Source organism: Palaemon carinicauda, chromosome 6, assembly GCF_036898095.1.
Source record: "Palaemon carinicauda isolate YSFRI2023 chromosome 6, ASM3689809v2, whole genome shotgun sequence".
NCBI lineage: Eukaryota > Metazoa > Arthropoda > Malacostraca > Decapoda > Palaemonidae > Palaemon > Palaemon carinicauda.
Genome location: NC_090730.1, coordinates 4,936,202 through 4,953,662, shown reverse-complemented (window position 1 = coordinate 4,953,662; position 17,461 = coordinate 4,936,202). Strand labels below are relative to the sequence as shown.

Genomic DNA, 17,461 nt, shown 5'->3' with positions numbered 1-17,461 from the left:
TCTATCATCCATGATTACTGCAAGATTCCTGACAGATTTCTTTAGGTCAATAAAGATTTCTGACAATAGGAATGTTAGCTCATGTTTTGTTTTGTATTTATCATCGTATATTTTATGTCTATTATTATGCCACTTGGTGTTTATTAATAGTTTGTAATATCGCACAAACAACAACAAAAATATTAGCTGTTTATTCATTTTAACCTTTGATGCGTCTATAGATTATGTTCAATATTAATTTTGTATCAGTTAGACTAGTTATCACAATTCCAGTATATACGTAATGAAAATTCATAATGTTATGCATTATTTCAATGCATTAGCTGAGGGAAAAATGATGTACCTATTTTAATATTGATTTCTTGATTATTTTGCCTTATACATCACTATTTTCAACTGTATTCATATCATACATTCATATCGTCACTGAAACATCTCTGCGTCAATGACCTTATATGTCTGGATACCAGAACACTTCGAGTCAATCAATCAATCAATATTTGAAACATTATAGTATTCTCTATTTCAACATACAACGATGTTGGTCGATTTTCACCTGGAACGACACTTCAAGACCTTAGTATTATAATAGAGGCCTAAATCAGTATACAGTACGATATTTCATGTCTATTGCAAATGTTTTCATAAAAGCACAAAAATTTGTACATATGTAGAAAAGTATATTTTGAACAATTCTAGATATGAACTATCTAAGATTGCACAAAGATGGCCTATATGCTCGTATTTTGTTGTTGTCTTTCTGTCATATAATTAACCCTTTTACCCCTAGGCTATTTGGAAATTTCCAACCCTTAACCCCCAAGGGTTATTTTTTATTCAAGCACATTTTGCAGTATATATTTTTCAAATTGCTCTAACAGCCTTAATTTTTGTCATAGAGAGGTCAGGTTGGTCTCATTCTCTTGGAAAATGCCTGAATTTTCTCAAATAATTATAAAAAAAAAGAAATTGTAAATAGCATTTTTTGGCAGGGACGTACCGGTACGTCCATGGGGGTAAAGGGATGTGTTTTGTGAAACGTACCAGTACGTCCTTTTTACCCTGAATTTTCTCAAAAAATTATAAAAAAAAAAAAATAATTGAAAATAGCATTTTTTTCAGGGACGTACCGGTACGTCCATGGGGGTAAAGGGATGTGTTTTGTGAAACGTACCAGTACGTGCTTTGGGGGTAAAAGGGTTAACATATTTATTTTGTTGTTGTCTTCCTGTCAGTTATAATTAACATTAAATTCAGTAAACTGACCATGAAAAAACATATCCAATTATTATGAGAATATTTTTTTTTTTAAATATTGAATATGTAAGTGGTTGCTCTTCTGAAACTTTTTGCTGAAGTTCCAATTATTTGAGAGCCTGAGACAACTAATTTTAATCACATTCAGTGACTTAATGGTCAATCAAATCTTTATTATAGATTACATACTTTAATTTAAAAATGGGGTTTGAATGTTGTTAGTTGGGACAGTTGTAAACTTTCTTATTACTTATCAAATCTATTTTATTTATGGGGAAGTTGATCATTTTAGTCTTGAATACGATATGAAGCTAGTTTTACGATTTATGAAATATGATTTATTGTTACCTTGCCAGTATTTGGGAAGCAAACAGTATTGAGACTTGGTCTTAGGATAAGCTAAGATTATGGCAGCCTTAGGGGGGGGGGGTTTGCAGAGGGGCATAGCCCTCCTGGTAGGTAAGTAGGTATGGATACGGCTCCTAGGTTAGGTTAGGTGGTGGTGTTGCCTTTGTTTCCCTTATAAGATGTGGGTCTTCAGTCATAACTTTTGAAATCTACACCCTAACAAGGCTCCAGAAAGGGAACTGATAATTGTGATGATTACAAACTCAGAAAATTTAATAAAATTATTGCAGAGTTGACTTTGAAGTAGGCCTACCTGTGTTTTACTGTCTACTACCATGTTAGCTGGACATATACAAATGGTTAATGTATATTTCAGTATAGTACAGTAAAATAATTGACAAAGCAACTTAATTGGTAACTACCCAAGATAACTACTGTTTTGGGAAAACTTCACAAGTACAAGTCTGTAACAATAAGAGTTTACGGGCTCTACTTGGATCAAGAAGTCAACACATTTACAGCTGATGTAGATTTTTATATGCGCATTCTAAACGAGGCTAATATCTGGTATACTGTGCGCACTTTTATTCTCCTTTATAAGCACATAGTAGACTGCACTGCAGTTTAGCTGTCTTGCATTTGCATCAGTTTTTACAGCTTTTTGCAGCAGCAGCATGAAACCAGCTCTAAGCAACCCTTTGAAGCCCCATGGAGTGAGGTGCAGAGAGTTTTGTGCCACCCATCATCTGTTTAATGCCAGCCCCAGCTTGTTGGGGATGGAAGTATGGATTGAGGGACCAAGATCTGTCCCCAGATATAACCACCCTGGAACACTGATATTTTGATATGCTGTTCCAAAGCATGGTACAGTAGGTACGTGGGATGCACTGAACAGAATTCTTCTTGGCAAAGAGTTTCTTTTGGCTTTATTGGTATCTGTCTATGGATTGGTGTGGTCAAAGAGGAACACTACACATCCCTCAATGCAGTGTGTTGTGTTATCCTGGATGTTGACTAGCGTGGTGGTCAAGGTGACCAGGGAATCTGCCAGTTCTGGAAAGGAGTTCTGTGTGGCTTAGGCAAATTTCTTGCCATGCCCCTGTGAATGCTTATACCGTGTCACATTCGGCCATGGCGTGAAAGACGTGGAGGGCACGTGCTTCTCCTGGCCAAGAGAGGCAGCTATTCTATGAGTAGGGATATAGCATTAGTTCTTGTCTGTCCTAAAGGCAATCCAGAGTTCATTCACACATGGTAGTGCCTGTGCTACAATCTTTGCCAGAGCAACAGTGTGAGTGTCCACCTCTTCATGACTGCATGTAGCCAGTGAGCTTTCATCTTCTGGCCTTGAAAGGCAGATCACGGCTTCTTCTCCAGTGACTACCAGTTCCTTTGCCTTATCATGGAAAGATTTATGGTCCATCAGACAGGTAATGGGAAGCATTCCACTTTGTTATCAATGACATGTAGGAAACTCTATACCAATTTCCCTGGTATGAGTGAGCACCGCACACCGACGCACCCCTTTTCTATGTTTTCCCTTTGTAGCCATCTTTTTAGCTATCTCAGACAAGGTTGAGGTGTGAAGCATGACACAGTTGTCCTTTGATGTCTGGGGTATCCTGCCTCAGACAACATGGGAGGACATGCTGGATTTTGATGATGGACTAATTCGTTCAGGTTCCCATCGCGGTTTTGGAAGCCATTGTAAAGCCTTGCAAATAAGGCTAAATCATTCTTCATAGATGCTTCATTTCTTTTGGGCACTTTGATCTTCTGTACATTCTGAAGAGAGGAAATTTTTTCCTCTTCATGGGTTCGTCAATAGCTTTAGTTTTGTCTATGAGGCAATGATTTTAGTTACCCTCAAATTGTTCTTGTCAAAATTTGTGTATAGTGGAAACTTTTTCAATATCTCTGGTGTCTAGTATCAGCATATCCAGAATATCCTTCTCATAAGTGTTTACCACTCTTTAAAGACATCCACAAGTGATTTTACATCTTTGTCAAATGCTTTTTGTGTACTTGGTCTATCTTCATGGTGATGTGTCTCCTCATTGGCATCTGAATACATGTTCTCCTTGCACTCCATCATAACTTTGACTACTTTGGGTTGCTACTATCAGTGCCCCAGAGCACTGGAATTATCTGTAAGGACAACAGCACCTCCGTCACCTATGGGATGATTATTATCCTCTTAGTATGCTTGGTTTAAATAGGAATAGCTCACAGGCTTTGTCAAGTGCTTCAGCAATTTCGTCATCAAAACCCAAAATGACATTGTGTCGTTTGCTCTGTGCCCTGGGAGCTCGGATAGCAGGATTTGTTTCAACCTTCTGGTATTCACTCTCATGCCCAAGGGAACTCCAAGTTGCTCAATTTTGGTTGCATACATGTTTGCCAGATCAGGAGGTCTTAATACAGATGTGTCCTCTTTCAGGTGAGTCTCTTCACACTAGATTGTTATCTCAAGTCATTAGATAAATAGAATACAGCCTGGTATTTTGCCATCATTTATCATTACAGTACTTTTTGTTTACGATAAGATTTATTTTCCCCAAAAGAGGCCGATAGCTCAAGAAACCCATTGCTATTGTTCAACCTCAGTTTTTATTGAAGCAAAATAAAGTAAATAAAAGAAACTTGAAGGGGAACATTTCTCTCCATTAACCACAAAGCATTTGGTTTCTTTTCCTGCTTCTGGTTTTCCTTAAATCCTTCCTCCCTAAAGGGGTTGAAGGTCTATATCCTCCTGCAAGAGGCAACATCAGTAATAATTAAAAGGGGCAATGGAAAAACTATAATTTGCCTTTCATAATATATTCAATAATGACACAAGAAAGAATTCTTTATAATCCGGAAGCACAAACACTCGCATAAACAACAATAAAGATGCCAATGAAGACGGGCATTACAATCTGTGCCAGGAAGTTAAAGAAAATGGGGCTCATCTCTAAACCGAGACTTTTGCTTGAGAAGTTTGGACTGTTCCTTTCCGATAAACGACCATTGCCCTTCATTTCTGGTCCCACAGTCACGAAGACTTTCCGGGGAGATTCATTCCTGAGTCTGAGGTTCTCTATGATGACGAGGATGAGCACGATGATGAACACGAATATGATAACGGTCACGAACCACAGGTCGATGAGCTTCAGGTAGGCGGTTTTGGGAATTGACTGGCTGGTCTGCGTGAAGAGAGATGACAACACTAGCAGGGAGGTTAGCGACACCATGATTCGATCCTGATGTATCAAAGAAAGGAGCGACTGTGAACCTGACAATTCTGGGTAGTTCTCTTGAAGCGAAAATAATAACTTTTGATATATTACAATTATGAATTGTTAAATGGAAATTCTTTTTATCAAGGTAGCTTATGTGGTGATGCATTCGTAAATAATTAGGCTAAGAGAGCCAAGGGGGGACTGTTTATCATATATTTATTTTTGACTTAACAATGAAAGGGAGACGTGAGTAATCTAATCGTTGCTGTGTTTTTAATTTCATTTGTTTGAGCTACATGAATTTTAGAGTTGACTTATCAGTTGCAATTGAAAATATCTTGAAAAATTGTTTAGTTTAAAATTACGTCGTTGGTTACCGTAACAAAAAATCAAATACTGTACGTATACCTCTGCATATATATAAATTTTATATATATATATATATATATATATATATATATATATATATATATATATATATATATATATATATATATATATATATATATATATAAATGCATACAGGCACACATTTCTAGAGCCAGTTAGGTTAAACTTTCCGTTGGCGATTACTGTAACAGAAAAAATCGCATACACTGCTTTATATATATATATATATATATATATATATATATATATATATATATATATAAATATATATATATATATATAAATAAATATATATATATATATATATATATATATATATATAATATATATATATATATATATATATATATATATATATATATATATATATATATACATACACACACACACACACACACACACATATATATATATATATATATATATATATATATATATATATATATATATATATATATATCTATATACATATATGTATGTATATATGTGTAATTGTATTTGTTTACTTATATACTTATATCGTGGCATAAATGATTTTTATCTTTACAACTTACTGTGAAATCGCTGAGGTCAAAGAAGAGTGTAAGATAACAGATGATGACCAAGAGAGTCGTGGGAATGTAGGTGTTGCTGATGTAGTATCCATAGAGATTTCTCAGTTCCATGGCCACCTGGAAACCGAGAGATCGAAATAGTGTCTTAAGGTGTAGTTAAACTTTCATGGAATGTTCAAGATAAAGCATATCATCATTAATAACTTAGTATGAATGATAATGCTGTTATATTTGTCCTCCCTTTTTACTTTACATGGTAGAAGTGTGACTTAGATTACAGAAGATCCTCAACTTAGAATCTTAATTGGTTCCAAGAAGCTGTTTGTAAGTCCAATTTTTTAAAATTTTGCCTGAATCCAGTCCCTATGATTTCCAGCTACAAAAGTCACCAAATAGATTTCATATGAAATAGATATCAGGTTATTAAAATTTTTATTTTGCTTACTGTATTCAATTATATAATAATTTTTTATTGCAGTATTTCTTTATATTTATTATTTTTAGTTGGATTTGTTTGTATCACCAAATGTTTCTAAGTTGATGATCTAACGTACTTTTTTCCAATTACAAGACCTAATTGTATTCTAGTCAGCATGTTTGTAAATTTTAGCAACAGTATCTTTTTCTTACTGTGGCGACAATACCTCTGGAACCCGTTTAACTGGCTATGGGTCAAACAACTACACAATTTTGCAAACTACCTAAATTTTCTTCGCAATCAGTGCCATGCCATATTATTATTATTATTATTATTATTATTATTATTATTATTATTATTATTATTACTTGCTAAGCTACAACCCTAGTTGGAAAATCAGGATGCTATAAGCCCAGGGGCCCCAACAGGGTAAATCGCCCAGTGTGGAAAGGAAACAAGGAAAAAATAAAATATTTTAAGAAGAGTAACAACATAAAAATAAATGTTTCCTATATAAACTATAAAAACTTTAACGAAACAAGACAAAGAGAAATACGATAGAATAGTGTGCCCGAGTATACCTTCAAGCAAGTGAACTCTAACCCAAGACAGTAGAAGACCATAGTGCAGAGACTAGAGAACAATGATTTGATTTTGGAGTGTCCTCCCAGAAGAGCTGCTTACCATAGCTAAAGAGGCAAGTAGCTTTTCATAATTTTTTGTAGGGCTTTTCTCAGAAATGTGATTTTTCTTACCTTTTGGCCTTTTGAACTGTTGATGAAAGTCATGTTAACCATCGTGATCTCATATTCCAAGAGTCTTCTCTGTCCTAGGAAATCTACGCCTATGCCGTCCTGTTTATGATAGGAAAATACAACGTTAATTCTTTTTCGTAATAGTTACCGATATTATTTTTACACTGTGTACAAAATAACTTCCTGACCTAAGATTACTACTTGATTAAAAAATAATAGATGAAGAAATAAAGCAAGAGAATTATTATAGAAAGCAGATAGAAAGGTTCAGACAGATTCAGCAGTCATAGTAAAATATTCCTTAGATATAAGACATAAAACTAAGGTCAAAAGACTTTGGGTATTAATGTACATTTTTTCCAATTTTCCATTTTAAAATGTGTTATTATGGGGAAGTAATTCGGGCCGGTGATTTCGAAAAATATACACTATAAATATTTTTTACTTTCAGGGATTATTTGCTTTTGAGAGAAAATTTTTTGAAAATTAATGAAGAAGAGTTATTCTTATAAATTTTTCTTCGTGAGTTATGTTTGTATGTGATTCATAGCCTGATTGTATGGGCAGTCTTATATGATCATAAACATTGGCTAATATTGTGCAGTTGGATATAAATTACGACAAAGCAATATTAGCATGTGCCTGATGAATATTTGCATCTGTAATCTAACCTTACATTGATTGTTTGGCACAATTTACTTTTTTTTTCCTAAAAGATAACTGCCTTGTGGAATTTTTATGAACAGATTTAGGTGTGAAGCACATTCTTGCAATGTTCGAGCTTGTCTGTTTTGATTCCATCACTGTTTTCTTCTATATCTTATTGCTGTCTCAAGGTTTGGTCCCCTGGTCACTTTCTCTTATCATTCATGCATCAGTGGAGATTTCTAAATGGTAAAACTACACAACAGCTACCAGACAGCACCCCGGAATTGTGTTAACTAATCTCTCTTTAAATTCACTTTATAATGCTATTGTGGGGTTTACCCCAGTTCTAGCACTCGATCACATACCTTGAATTGATAAATTCGTGGTTTACCCCAGTTCTAGCACTCGATCACATACCTTGAATTGATAAATTCGTGGTTTACCCCAGTTCTAGCATTCGATCACATACCTTGAATTGATAAATTCGTGGTTTACCCCAGTTCCAGCACTCGATCACATACCTTGAATTGATAAATTCGTGGTTTACCCCAGTTCCAGCACTCGATCACATAACCTTGAATTGATAAATTCGTGGTTTACCCCAGTTCTAGCATTCGATCACATACCTTGAATTGATAAATTCGTGGTTTACCCCAGTTCCAGCACTCGATCACATACCTTGAAATGATAAATTCGTGGTTTACCCCAGTTCCAGCACTCGATCACATACCTTGAAATGATAAATTCGTGGTTTACCCCAGTTCCAGCACTCGATCACATACCTTGAAATGATAAATTCGTGGTTTACCCCAGTTCCAGCACTCGATCACATACCTTGAATTGATAAATTCGTGGTTTACCCCAGTTCCAGCATTCGATCACACCTTGAAATGATAAATTCGTGGTTTACCCCAGTTCCAGCTCTCGATCACATACCTTGAAATGATAAATTTGTGGTTTACCCCAGTTCCAGCACTCGATCACATACATTGAATTGATAAATTCATAAATGAAAGAACCTTTTGCGATACCTGGATGAGAGAGACGAAGTCAGAGGACACATCTATGAGCCTAAACGTGAGGGAGCACATCTGTTTGTCGAACGGATACCTCTGCAGCTGGAACTGGCAGGTAAAGCCTATGGTACTGACTTCGTACAGGTACAGTGTGTTCTCTGAGCCAAGGTAGATGTCATCTAAAGAGAAAACGAGGAGTTTGTGGTGTCATTCAACATCTGCTCATCTAATTGAGGAGCAAAACACTAGTAATCTAAATTTGCACATAACTGAAGTCATTCATGGACATGGTACAATATCTTCAATTACAAAAAAAAAAAAAAAAAAAAAAAAAAAAAACATAAAATATGCTCTTGTAACTCAGTTGAATGGAGAAAATGTCTTCAAAGGTTACTTATAGAGAAATTGTTCTAAAAAATGAAGACTTCCAGTTAATTTTTATGATTAAGTTAAGGGCATTTTTTAAAAGTAAACATAACTATTGGGGGTTTGTTGATAACTTTATATATATATATATATATATATATATATATATATATATATATATATATATATATATATATATATATATATATATACAGTATATATATATATATATATATATATATATATATATATATATATATATATATATATATATATATATACACACACACACAATTATGTATGTGTATTTTACATACTGGTACGGTCTTTTTTGCTGCCTGCCTCTTAATTTCCAGCAGCTAATACTGGTACAATTAATAGATCTTACCTTCATGAACTCGGGCCTCGTCATCTGGAATTGGCTTACTTTCTTTCTCCACCATCAAGGTCTTTGACCTAGACATCACATCAGCAAGACTGGTTGAGCCATCTTCGATCTGCATTGTGGGCTGCCACACGTTTTCTGGATCCTGAACCTTATTGGCTATAGTGTTTGACAGGAGGTTCTTCATCTGCAACCTCCGATCCTTCCACCGGAGTTCCTGAACCACATCCAGCGCCATTTTGAATCCAAGGATGTTAATCTCTCGAACTGAAATTATCCCTATGAAGAAGCGTATAAAAAGTGGCGAGTCTGTGGGCTTAGGTGGAGGTAGCTGTGTGGAGTAACCAAAAGGAATCTGAATGATGTTGCAGTTGGCTTCGTCACTTTTGTCAGGGCAATCTATGATCATATCGCAGCGCTGGTGTTTCTCGATGCACATGCCGTCATCGCACGTGTACTCACTGGAGTTGCATGCTGTTATCAACACCTCTACCTGTGGAGAGGACCATTTTATGGGTCAGCATGTTCTGTGATGCTTATAGTGTTTAGTGTTAATGAGCAGAGATGAGTACTTTTGCGTTAGGTAGTTAATACTGCTTTTAAGGGCAGGTATATATTATGTTTTTTAAGGTGATCATTTCTTTCTAAATAGAACTAGAAGTCTAAAATTTTAATCGGTATACAGTACTCAGTATGATGGGTTAGTAGGATACATAACATAATACTGAGCAGGGTTTCCAGCATTCCTGGTAAAAAAAAAATATTTAGATTTATATTTTCAGAATTGATATGCTCCAAAAAGTTCCCTTCAGCATCAGCAACCAATATAAAATTCCATTTAAATGAAAAAAGATAACTGGGATAGTGATCCAAATTAGCTATAAGACGGTTTCACTATTGAATCAAAATAGTGATTGGAAGTTTGAGGCTGGCGAATGTTTTATTAAAATAATATCTCCTATGTTTGTTCTTTTGTTGATATGCTTCTGATTAGAATTTTAATTGCGTTGTAACATATGAACATATTTAATAAACTACCTTTATTGCATCGTCTCTCACATTTATCAACTTGCTTCTATCATCAAATAACTTTATATTTAGTAAAGAATTATATGGGGTCCATATTTACTGATGGAATAGATTAGGTTAGTTGTGACTGGCTGGTAAAAAAATTGTGAGTTCACTTACAATTTCAGAAGTGCATTTGTCTCCAGTGATGTTCCAGGTCCTAACACCGATAGGATAATCATCATGCGATGTCATCTCCATAGCCCCCCAGAGACTTTCCTCAGCACGGCTGCCTAGTGTCCATGTCAAAGTCTGGTTGTCCCAGTAAATGCTTGTGTAGAAGGGTCCGACAAACTGAGGCTTATGATTTCTGTAGTTGTATAATGACAGAGATCGATCAAGAAGAGTGTCCCTACAAAGACCTCTGACTGTGAAGTAAGCTGCATCTGAAAAATTGCACAATGGGCAAGTGTAGAACTCACAGTTTGTTGCATACCACAGGTAAGGAAAAGCTATTCCTCCTATGCTGAGGCATTGCTTGGTCTCTGTAACTTCACCATATCCAGTATCGAAATTGGACCATCTGAGCTCTTCTTCAGTATAGAGATTCAGCCATTTGCCTGAATTCATATCTCCCTTTCCTCCTATCCAGTAGATTGTCCCGTAGGCATCAACACACTGGTCATTGAATCTAGCAATATCATCAAATGTCTCTGTATTCTCAGTCTTATTTTGGGGGACCGCTAAGAGGCCTTTCATTCTTGAGCAGGCATCACGAGCTTTGCGAAATATTCTTTTCTCTGGAAGCATAAACAGTTCGCGTCTTTGTTTGCACAATTCTTCCAGTGCAACTTCAGACTTCACCACAGAACCTCGTACTTGGAAATCCGAAAGGTTCTTGCCAAAAGAAAATAAAGGTTCTACGTCAGTTTTTGGAGCATTGCACATCACATACATTTTAAGATAGTATGGGTCGAAGGCCTTGGGGAAGAGCTGGAAGTGGGCAATGTCACCATGAGTGGACTGTCGGAAGTTAAAATCTCCATCGACGGAGTCCAATTCCTGGCCTATAACGAATCGGCCTGTTGTGTCTATTCGAAGATCTTCTGAGCCCACCACTGGAAGTTTTCCTTCTACAAACTGAAAGAAGGGAATTATTATTATTATTATTATTATTATTATTATTATTATTATTATTATTATTATTATTATTATTATTATAATTAGCCAACCTACAACCATAGTTGGAAAAGTAGGATGCTATAAGCCCAAGGGCTCCAACAGGGATAATAGCCCAGTGAGGAAAGGAAACTAGAAAAGATAAAACATTTTAAGAACAGCAACATCATCTAAACAAATATTTCCTATATAAACTAGAACAACTTTACCAAAACAAGAGGAAGAGAAATTATATAGATTAGTGTGTCCGAGTGTACCCTCAAGCAAGAGAACTCTAACCCAAGACAGTGGAAGACCTTGGAACAGAGGCTATGGCACTACCCAAGACTAGAGTAGAGTTATAACTTATTAGCGAAGGTTTCTGTAGTTGAAGTCTTCTGAATAAGTGTGCAAAATGGCGCCATTATTACTTTGACTAGTGCACTTAGTACATAAAATAATTACCTTTATGAATAAGTTTACAATATTTAGTGTACATTTCAATGAACTGCTTCATTGCAAATATATATATATATATATATATATATATATATATATATATATATATATATATATATATATATATATATGTATATATATATATATATGTATATATATATGTATATATACATATATATATATATATATATATATATATATATATATATATATATATATATATATATATATATATATTAGTTATTCATGGCTATATTATATCCCTACAGTATTTTCAAGAACAATTTACAGCAAAACATTGAGATTTTCTGTATAAGGCTAATGTAAATTATTTCTACTTTTGCTCCTCGTAATTTACGTTTTCTTTTTGCATTTTTTGTCAATTAAACTGTTTCGAATAAGAATGATACTGAAATCAGTAGCCAAACATGAAAACTAAATTCACATAGACGAACCAATTGCCGTTGATATATTTTAACTTTTCATTTGTTTCCTTATGTTTGTATGTGCAAACCGGAATGAATTAAACATTTTTGTTGAAAACACCGCAATGAAATATGTTAAATCAATTTATGAAACACACCGATTCTCCGTTAATTACTAACCATTTTCTTATATCTGTTAATCTTGTTGAGAGTAGCTCTTCAGCATTTTATGTCATGAAGAAAACTATAACTTTGAAAATGTGTGAACTCAGTAATTTAGGACTGACATTTGTGAAAACCCTTAGTATTACAAAGTTAAATAGTTATTTCACTTGAGAAAACTTCTGAATAGAATTGGAAATTATTTGTTAGTTTGGATAGAATAGCGTCTGGTTGAGAAAGACCAACTAGGACACCTGTTTTTTACGGACTCAAGTGCTTATGTATCTGGTAGCTGATCACTATCGGTAAGAAAAGAAATTAGAATGGGAATAAAAACAAATGGAATTATAACATTGAAAACTAATGTGATGGACTCGAAATACTAATGGTTCAATGGATTATAAAAAATCCAAAATTGTGTCCAATCCAAATAGAAAATTTACTCAAACCCGACTTCAACTCAAGGTAGTATATTTCACTGGAGGTTGGTTCATGCATTGAAGGTTTCAGAAATGTCACTGGAATCTAGTTCGTATGTTGGAAAGTTTTATAAAGCACATTGAACGTTTGTTAATACATTGGTTACAAAGAGACTGTTATTGGGTCTTTTGACAAGGTAGATGTACTAAATTTGGATCCCTGTCTGGTTACGGCTCATTTTTCTTTTGCATGCACATACACCGAATAGTCTGGCATAGTCTTAACACATTCTCCTATTTCCTCATACACCTGACAGCATTAAGTTAACCAAAAAAAAAAAAATATTCTTGACTTAAGGGATTAATTATTGAACTATAATTGTTTAGTAGCTACTTTCCACTTGATAAAGGTAGAAGAGACTTTTTATAGCTATGGCAAGCAGCTCTTCTAGAAGAGGTACAATCCAAAATCAAACTATTGTTCTCTAGTCTTGGGTAGTGCCATAGCCTCTGTATCATGGTCTCCACGTGTCTTGGTTTAAAGAGTTCTCTTGTTTGATGGTACACTCAGGCACACTATTCTATCTGTTTCCATATCCCATTTTTTGACTGCTTGTTGGAGCTCATTATAGCATCCTGCTTTTCCAACTAGGGTTGTAGATTGGCTTGTATTAATCCTTTTACCCCCAAAGGACGTACTGGTATGTTTCACAAAAGCCATCCCTTTACCCCCATGGACGTACCGGTACGTCCTTGCAAAAAAATGCTTTAAAAATTTATTTTTTCATATTTTTGATAATTTATTGAGAAAATTCAGGCATTTTCCAAGAGAATGAGACCAACCTGACCTCTCTATGACTAAAATTAAGGCTGTTAGAGCAATTAAAAAAAAAATATACAGCAAAATGTGCTGGGAAAAAAATAACCCCTTGGGGGTTAAGGGTTGGAAATTTTCAAAAAGCCCGGGGGTAAAAGGGTTAATAATAATGAATAGATCGTATTACTTCATGGTGAAAACGAATTTTTACTCACGTGATCGTCGATAGCCAACCAGTACTGGCGCTGCTTCAGGTTAGAAGCCAAGCAAACGTGGTGCCAAGTTCTCAATTTTATCGTCACGTTGAACAGAAGGGACATTCTCAACTGGCAACACTGGAAGTCCATTGTTTGGGAATCCCAGAATATTCCTGTTGGTAATAACACATAAGTATAAGGGGTGTGGAGAGAGAGAGAGAGAGAGAGAGAGAGAGAGAGAGAGAGAGGGGGTTGGGGGTGGGGGGTGGGGTACAGGAATTGGTTTCTTAGGCTATCTCAGCAAAAGAAGTTGTAAAATTTAAAAAAAATAGATAAAAGAAATAGTAAGAAAGACCTGAGAGAGAGAGAGAGAGAGAGAGAGAGAGAGAGAGAGAGAGAGAGAGAGAGAGAGAGGGGGGGGGGTACAGGAATTGGTTTCTTAGGCTATCTCAGCAAAAGAAGTTGTAAAATTGAAAAAAAATAGATAAAAGAAATAGTAAGAAAGACCTGAGAGAGAGAGAGAGAGAGAGAGAGAGAGAGAGAGAGAGAGAGAGAGAGAGAGAGAGAGAGAGAGAGAGAGAGAGAGTAGATTATAAGTAAAAAATAGAATAAATATCGTAACAGTAAACAAGCATACATAAACTGATACGGAAAACAACCGAGACTTAATTCAGAATATTACGGCAAAGAATAGTATGGTATGTTTTGGTGCTAAAAGTCCCCAGATCACCTGAAATTTTATATCTACCTGTAGTAATATCTTTAAAACTAAATCAATTAATATTCTTCCACTTTTCTTAACTGAATACAAGGAAAATTATTTGGTAAACAACTAACTTATAAGTTTTTTTTTTTTTTCCGAATATTACGAGACTTACCCACAGAAAATTCGTTGTCGTATTTTGCGAAGTAGCTGACGATCGGATTGTAGGCGGAGGAGTGTAACAGGAATATTCGGAAGCAAAGGGTGATCTGAAATAAGAAATATATAGTCTACACACACACACACACACACACACACACATATATATATATATATATATATATATATATATATATATATATATATATATATAGATGCGTATGTATATATATATGCGTATGTGTATGTATATAATATATATATATATATATATATATATATATATATATATATATATATATATATGCGTATGTGTATGTATATATATATATATATATATATATATATATATATATATATATATATATATATATATATATATATATATATATATGTGTGTGTGTGTGTGTGAAAATTCGATTTAAAACATAATAGATAATAGAGAAGTTATTAAAATCAAGAATGATTATTATTATTATTATTATTATTATTATTATTATTATTATTATTATTATTATTATTATTATATTGAAATTATTGTTACAATTGAAATTATTTAAATTATTCTCATTAATAAAATTATTGAAATTTTTATTCTGTGAGTTTGATACTCCAATGGGGGTATGGGGGGGGGGGGGGCGTTGAGTGGAAGGCCATCTAAACGCACTTCACGTTGTGCACTGTAATCATTACTGAAGAGTCTTGCTTTCCAATCACTCTTAACGACCACTTCACTATGCATCTCTGGAGATTTCCCTTAGTTGCACATTGGAGCTGAATGATCTCCCCGTTCCCAGCGCCGAAATTCATAAATCCAATCCAATATAGGCTACGAGCTTGATTTTAAAAAGGGAGTACTGTACACACTTGATGACTGCTCAATAACAAACACTCAAAGATTGAAAGCATTGTGTTATTGATGAAAGAACCGCATCAGTTTTATGTCACTTAAAAAGTAAGAAATAGATTTAACTCGTAACTTTTATTGATAGGTTTATCGCTTTACTTTTTTGTATACAAAAAGCCCCCCAACTTACGAACATTCGACTAACAAATATTCGGGGAGACAAACAAAAATCCAACAGAAAATAAAAAAAATAAAATAAAGATATAGTGTAGTAAAACAATATTATATTTAATACAGTAAGGAAAACCATATTTTAATGAACAGTTATTTATTTAATATTAAACCAAACTATTTATTGACTTTTTCAGCTGGAATTGATAGGCATGGATTCAGAATGGCTTACCTTGGACCAAAATATAGAAAACTCGAGTTACGAACAACTCAACATGCAAACAACCCGACTTACAAACAATTTTTAGGTTTCTTGGAACCCATTATGTTAAGTTTGTAAATTGTGGATATAAAGGACTCATTGTTTCTGTGACATAGATAAACCGAGGAAATCAATCCCATCTTTGTTTTTATTATGAAAAATGACAATTATTTTATTAAGAATGCCAGTTGAATAACTAAAAGTTCTTGTTCCCAACGAAGTTATTTTTATTTGTTGAAAAGACATGAACGGGCTAGGGCATAGCTATCAATTTACAGGAAAATAGCTTTAATGATTTTATTTCAGAGAGAGAGAGAGAGAGAGAGAGAGAGAGAGAGAGAGAGAGAGAGAGAGAGAGAGAGAGAGAGAGAGAGAGAGAGAGAGAGAGACACCCATTGCATTGTTAGATGTTGAAGGGTTTTAAAGTAAGAGTTGATGAAAATATACTCATACAAATCTATCCTGTTTTGTGTAATTTCTCTTATGTTTGCTTGACTGTATTTCTAAGAATTCTTGAAAATATTCTCATGAAAAAATATCTTGGTCAGTGTGATTTTTGATATATTTACTTGGGTATTTTTTCTAAGCTTCCAAAATTTGAATTATCCTTGTGTTGCTTATTTTATTCAGTTTCTTGCTTACTTGTTGTGTTCATAGATGAAAACCAACATGGTTGCTCTTGTTTTATGATCTGTTAACTAAGAAAAGTTTTTTATTTTTCAAGAGGATAGGAAGAGGTTCAAGTTAAATTTCTCTCTCTCTCTCTCTCTCTCTCTCTCTCTCTCTCTCTCTCTCTCTCTCTCTCTCTCTCTCTCTCAATTTACCTCTGTCAGTTCCGGAAGAGGATAGGCAAGAGGTTCAAGTTGAATTGCTTTCTCTCTCTCTCTCTCTCTCTCTCTCTCTCTCTCTCTCTCTCTCTCTCTCTCTCTCTCTCTCTCTCTCTCTCTCAATTTACCTCTGTCAGTTCCGAAAGAGGATAGGCAAGAGGTTCAAGTTGAATCTCTCTCTCTCTCTCTCTCTCTCTCTCTCTCTCTCTCTCTCTCTCTCTCTCTCTCTCTCTCTCAATTTACCTCTGTCAGTTCCGGAAGAGAGACCATGCCAGCATCAAGCATGGTGTCAGCAGAGGCTTTGTTGTTATCCTGGAAGCGAACTTTGGTAACATTCTGACATCCTGAAACAGAATTAATCAAAATATCTAAAAATACAAATTGATTTTAATATACTTTAACTTTGTAACGTGAATATCAGATGTGAAATTCTTATTTATTTGCATACCAAAAGCTTCTCAAATTGATGCTTTATTCTAAGATAACCTG

General features: G+C 34.6%; 1 protein-coding gene across 1 annotated transcript; it reads right to left on the bottom strand.

Annotated features, from left to right (window-relative positions):
• Positions 1 to 4,454: 4,454 nt before the first annotated feature.
• LOC137642347 (uncharacterized) lies at positions 4,455 to 12,356 on the bottom strand. The gene is made up of 7 exons (XM_068374841.1): positions 12,342 to 12,356; positions 10,547 to 11,506; positions 9,362 to 9,851; positions 8,623 to 8,786; positions 6,944 to 7,042; positions 5,771 to 5,887; positions 4,455 to 4,847 (listed from the first exon to the last, which is right to left on the bottom strand). Exons 1-7 carry the CDS (start codon positions 12,354 to 12,356, stop codon positions 4,455 to 4,457), a joined length of 2,238 nt encoding a protein of 745 aa, XP_068230942.1.
• Positions 12,357 to 17,461: the final 5,105 nt, after the last annotated feature.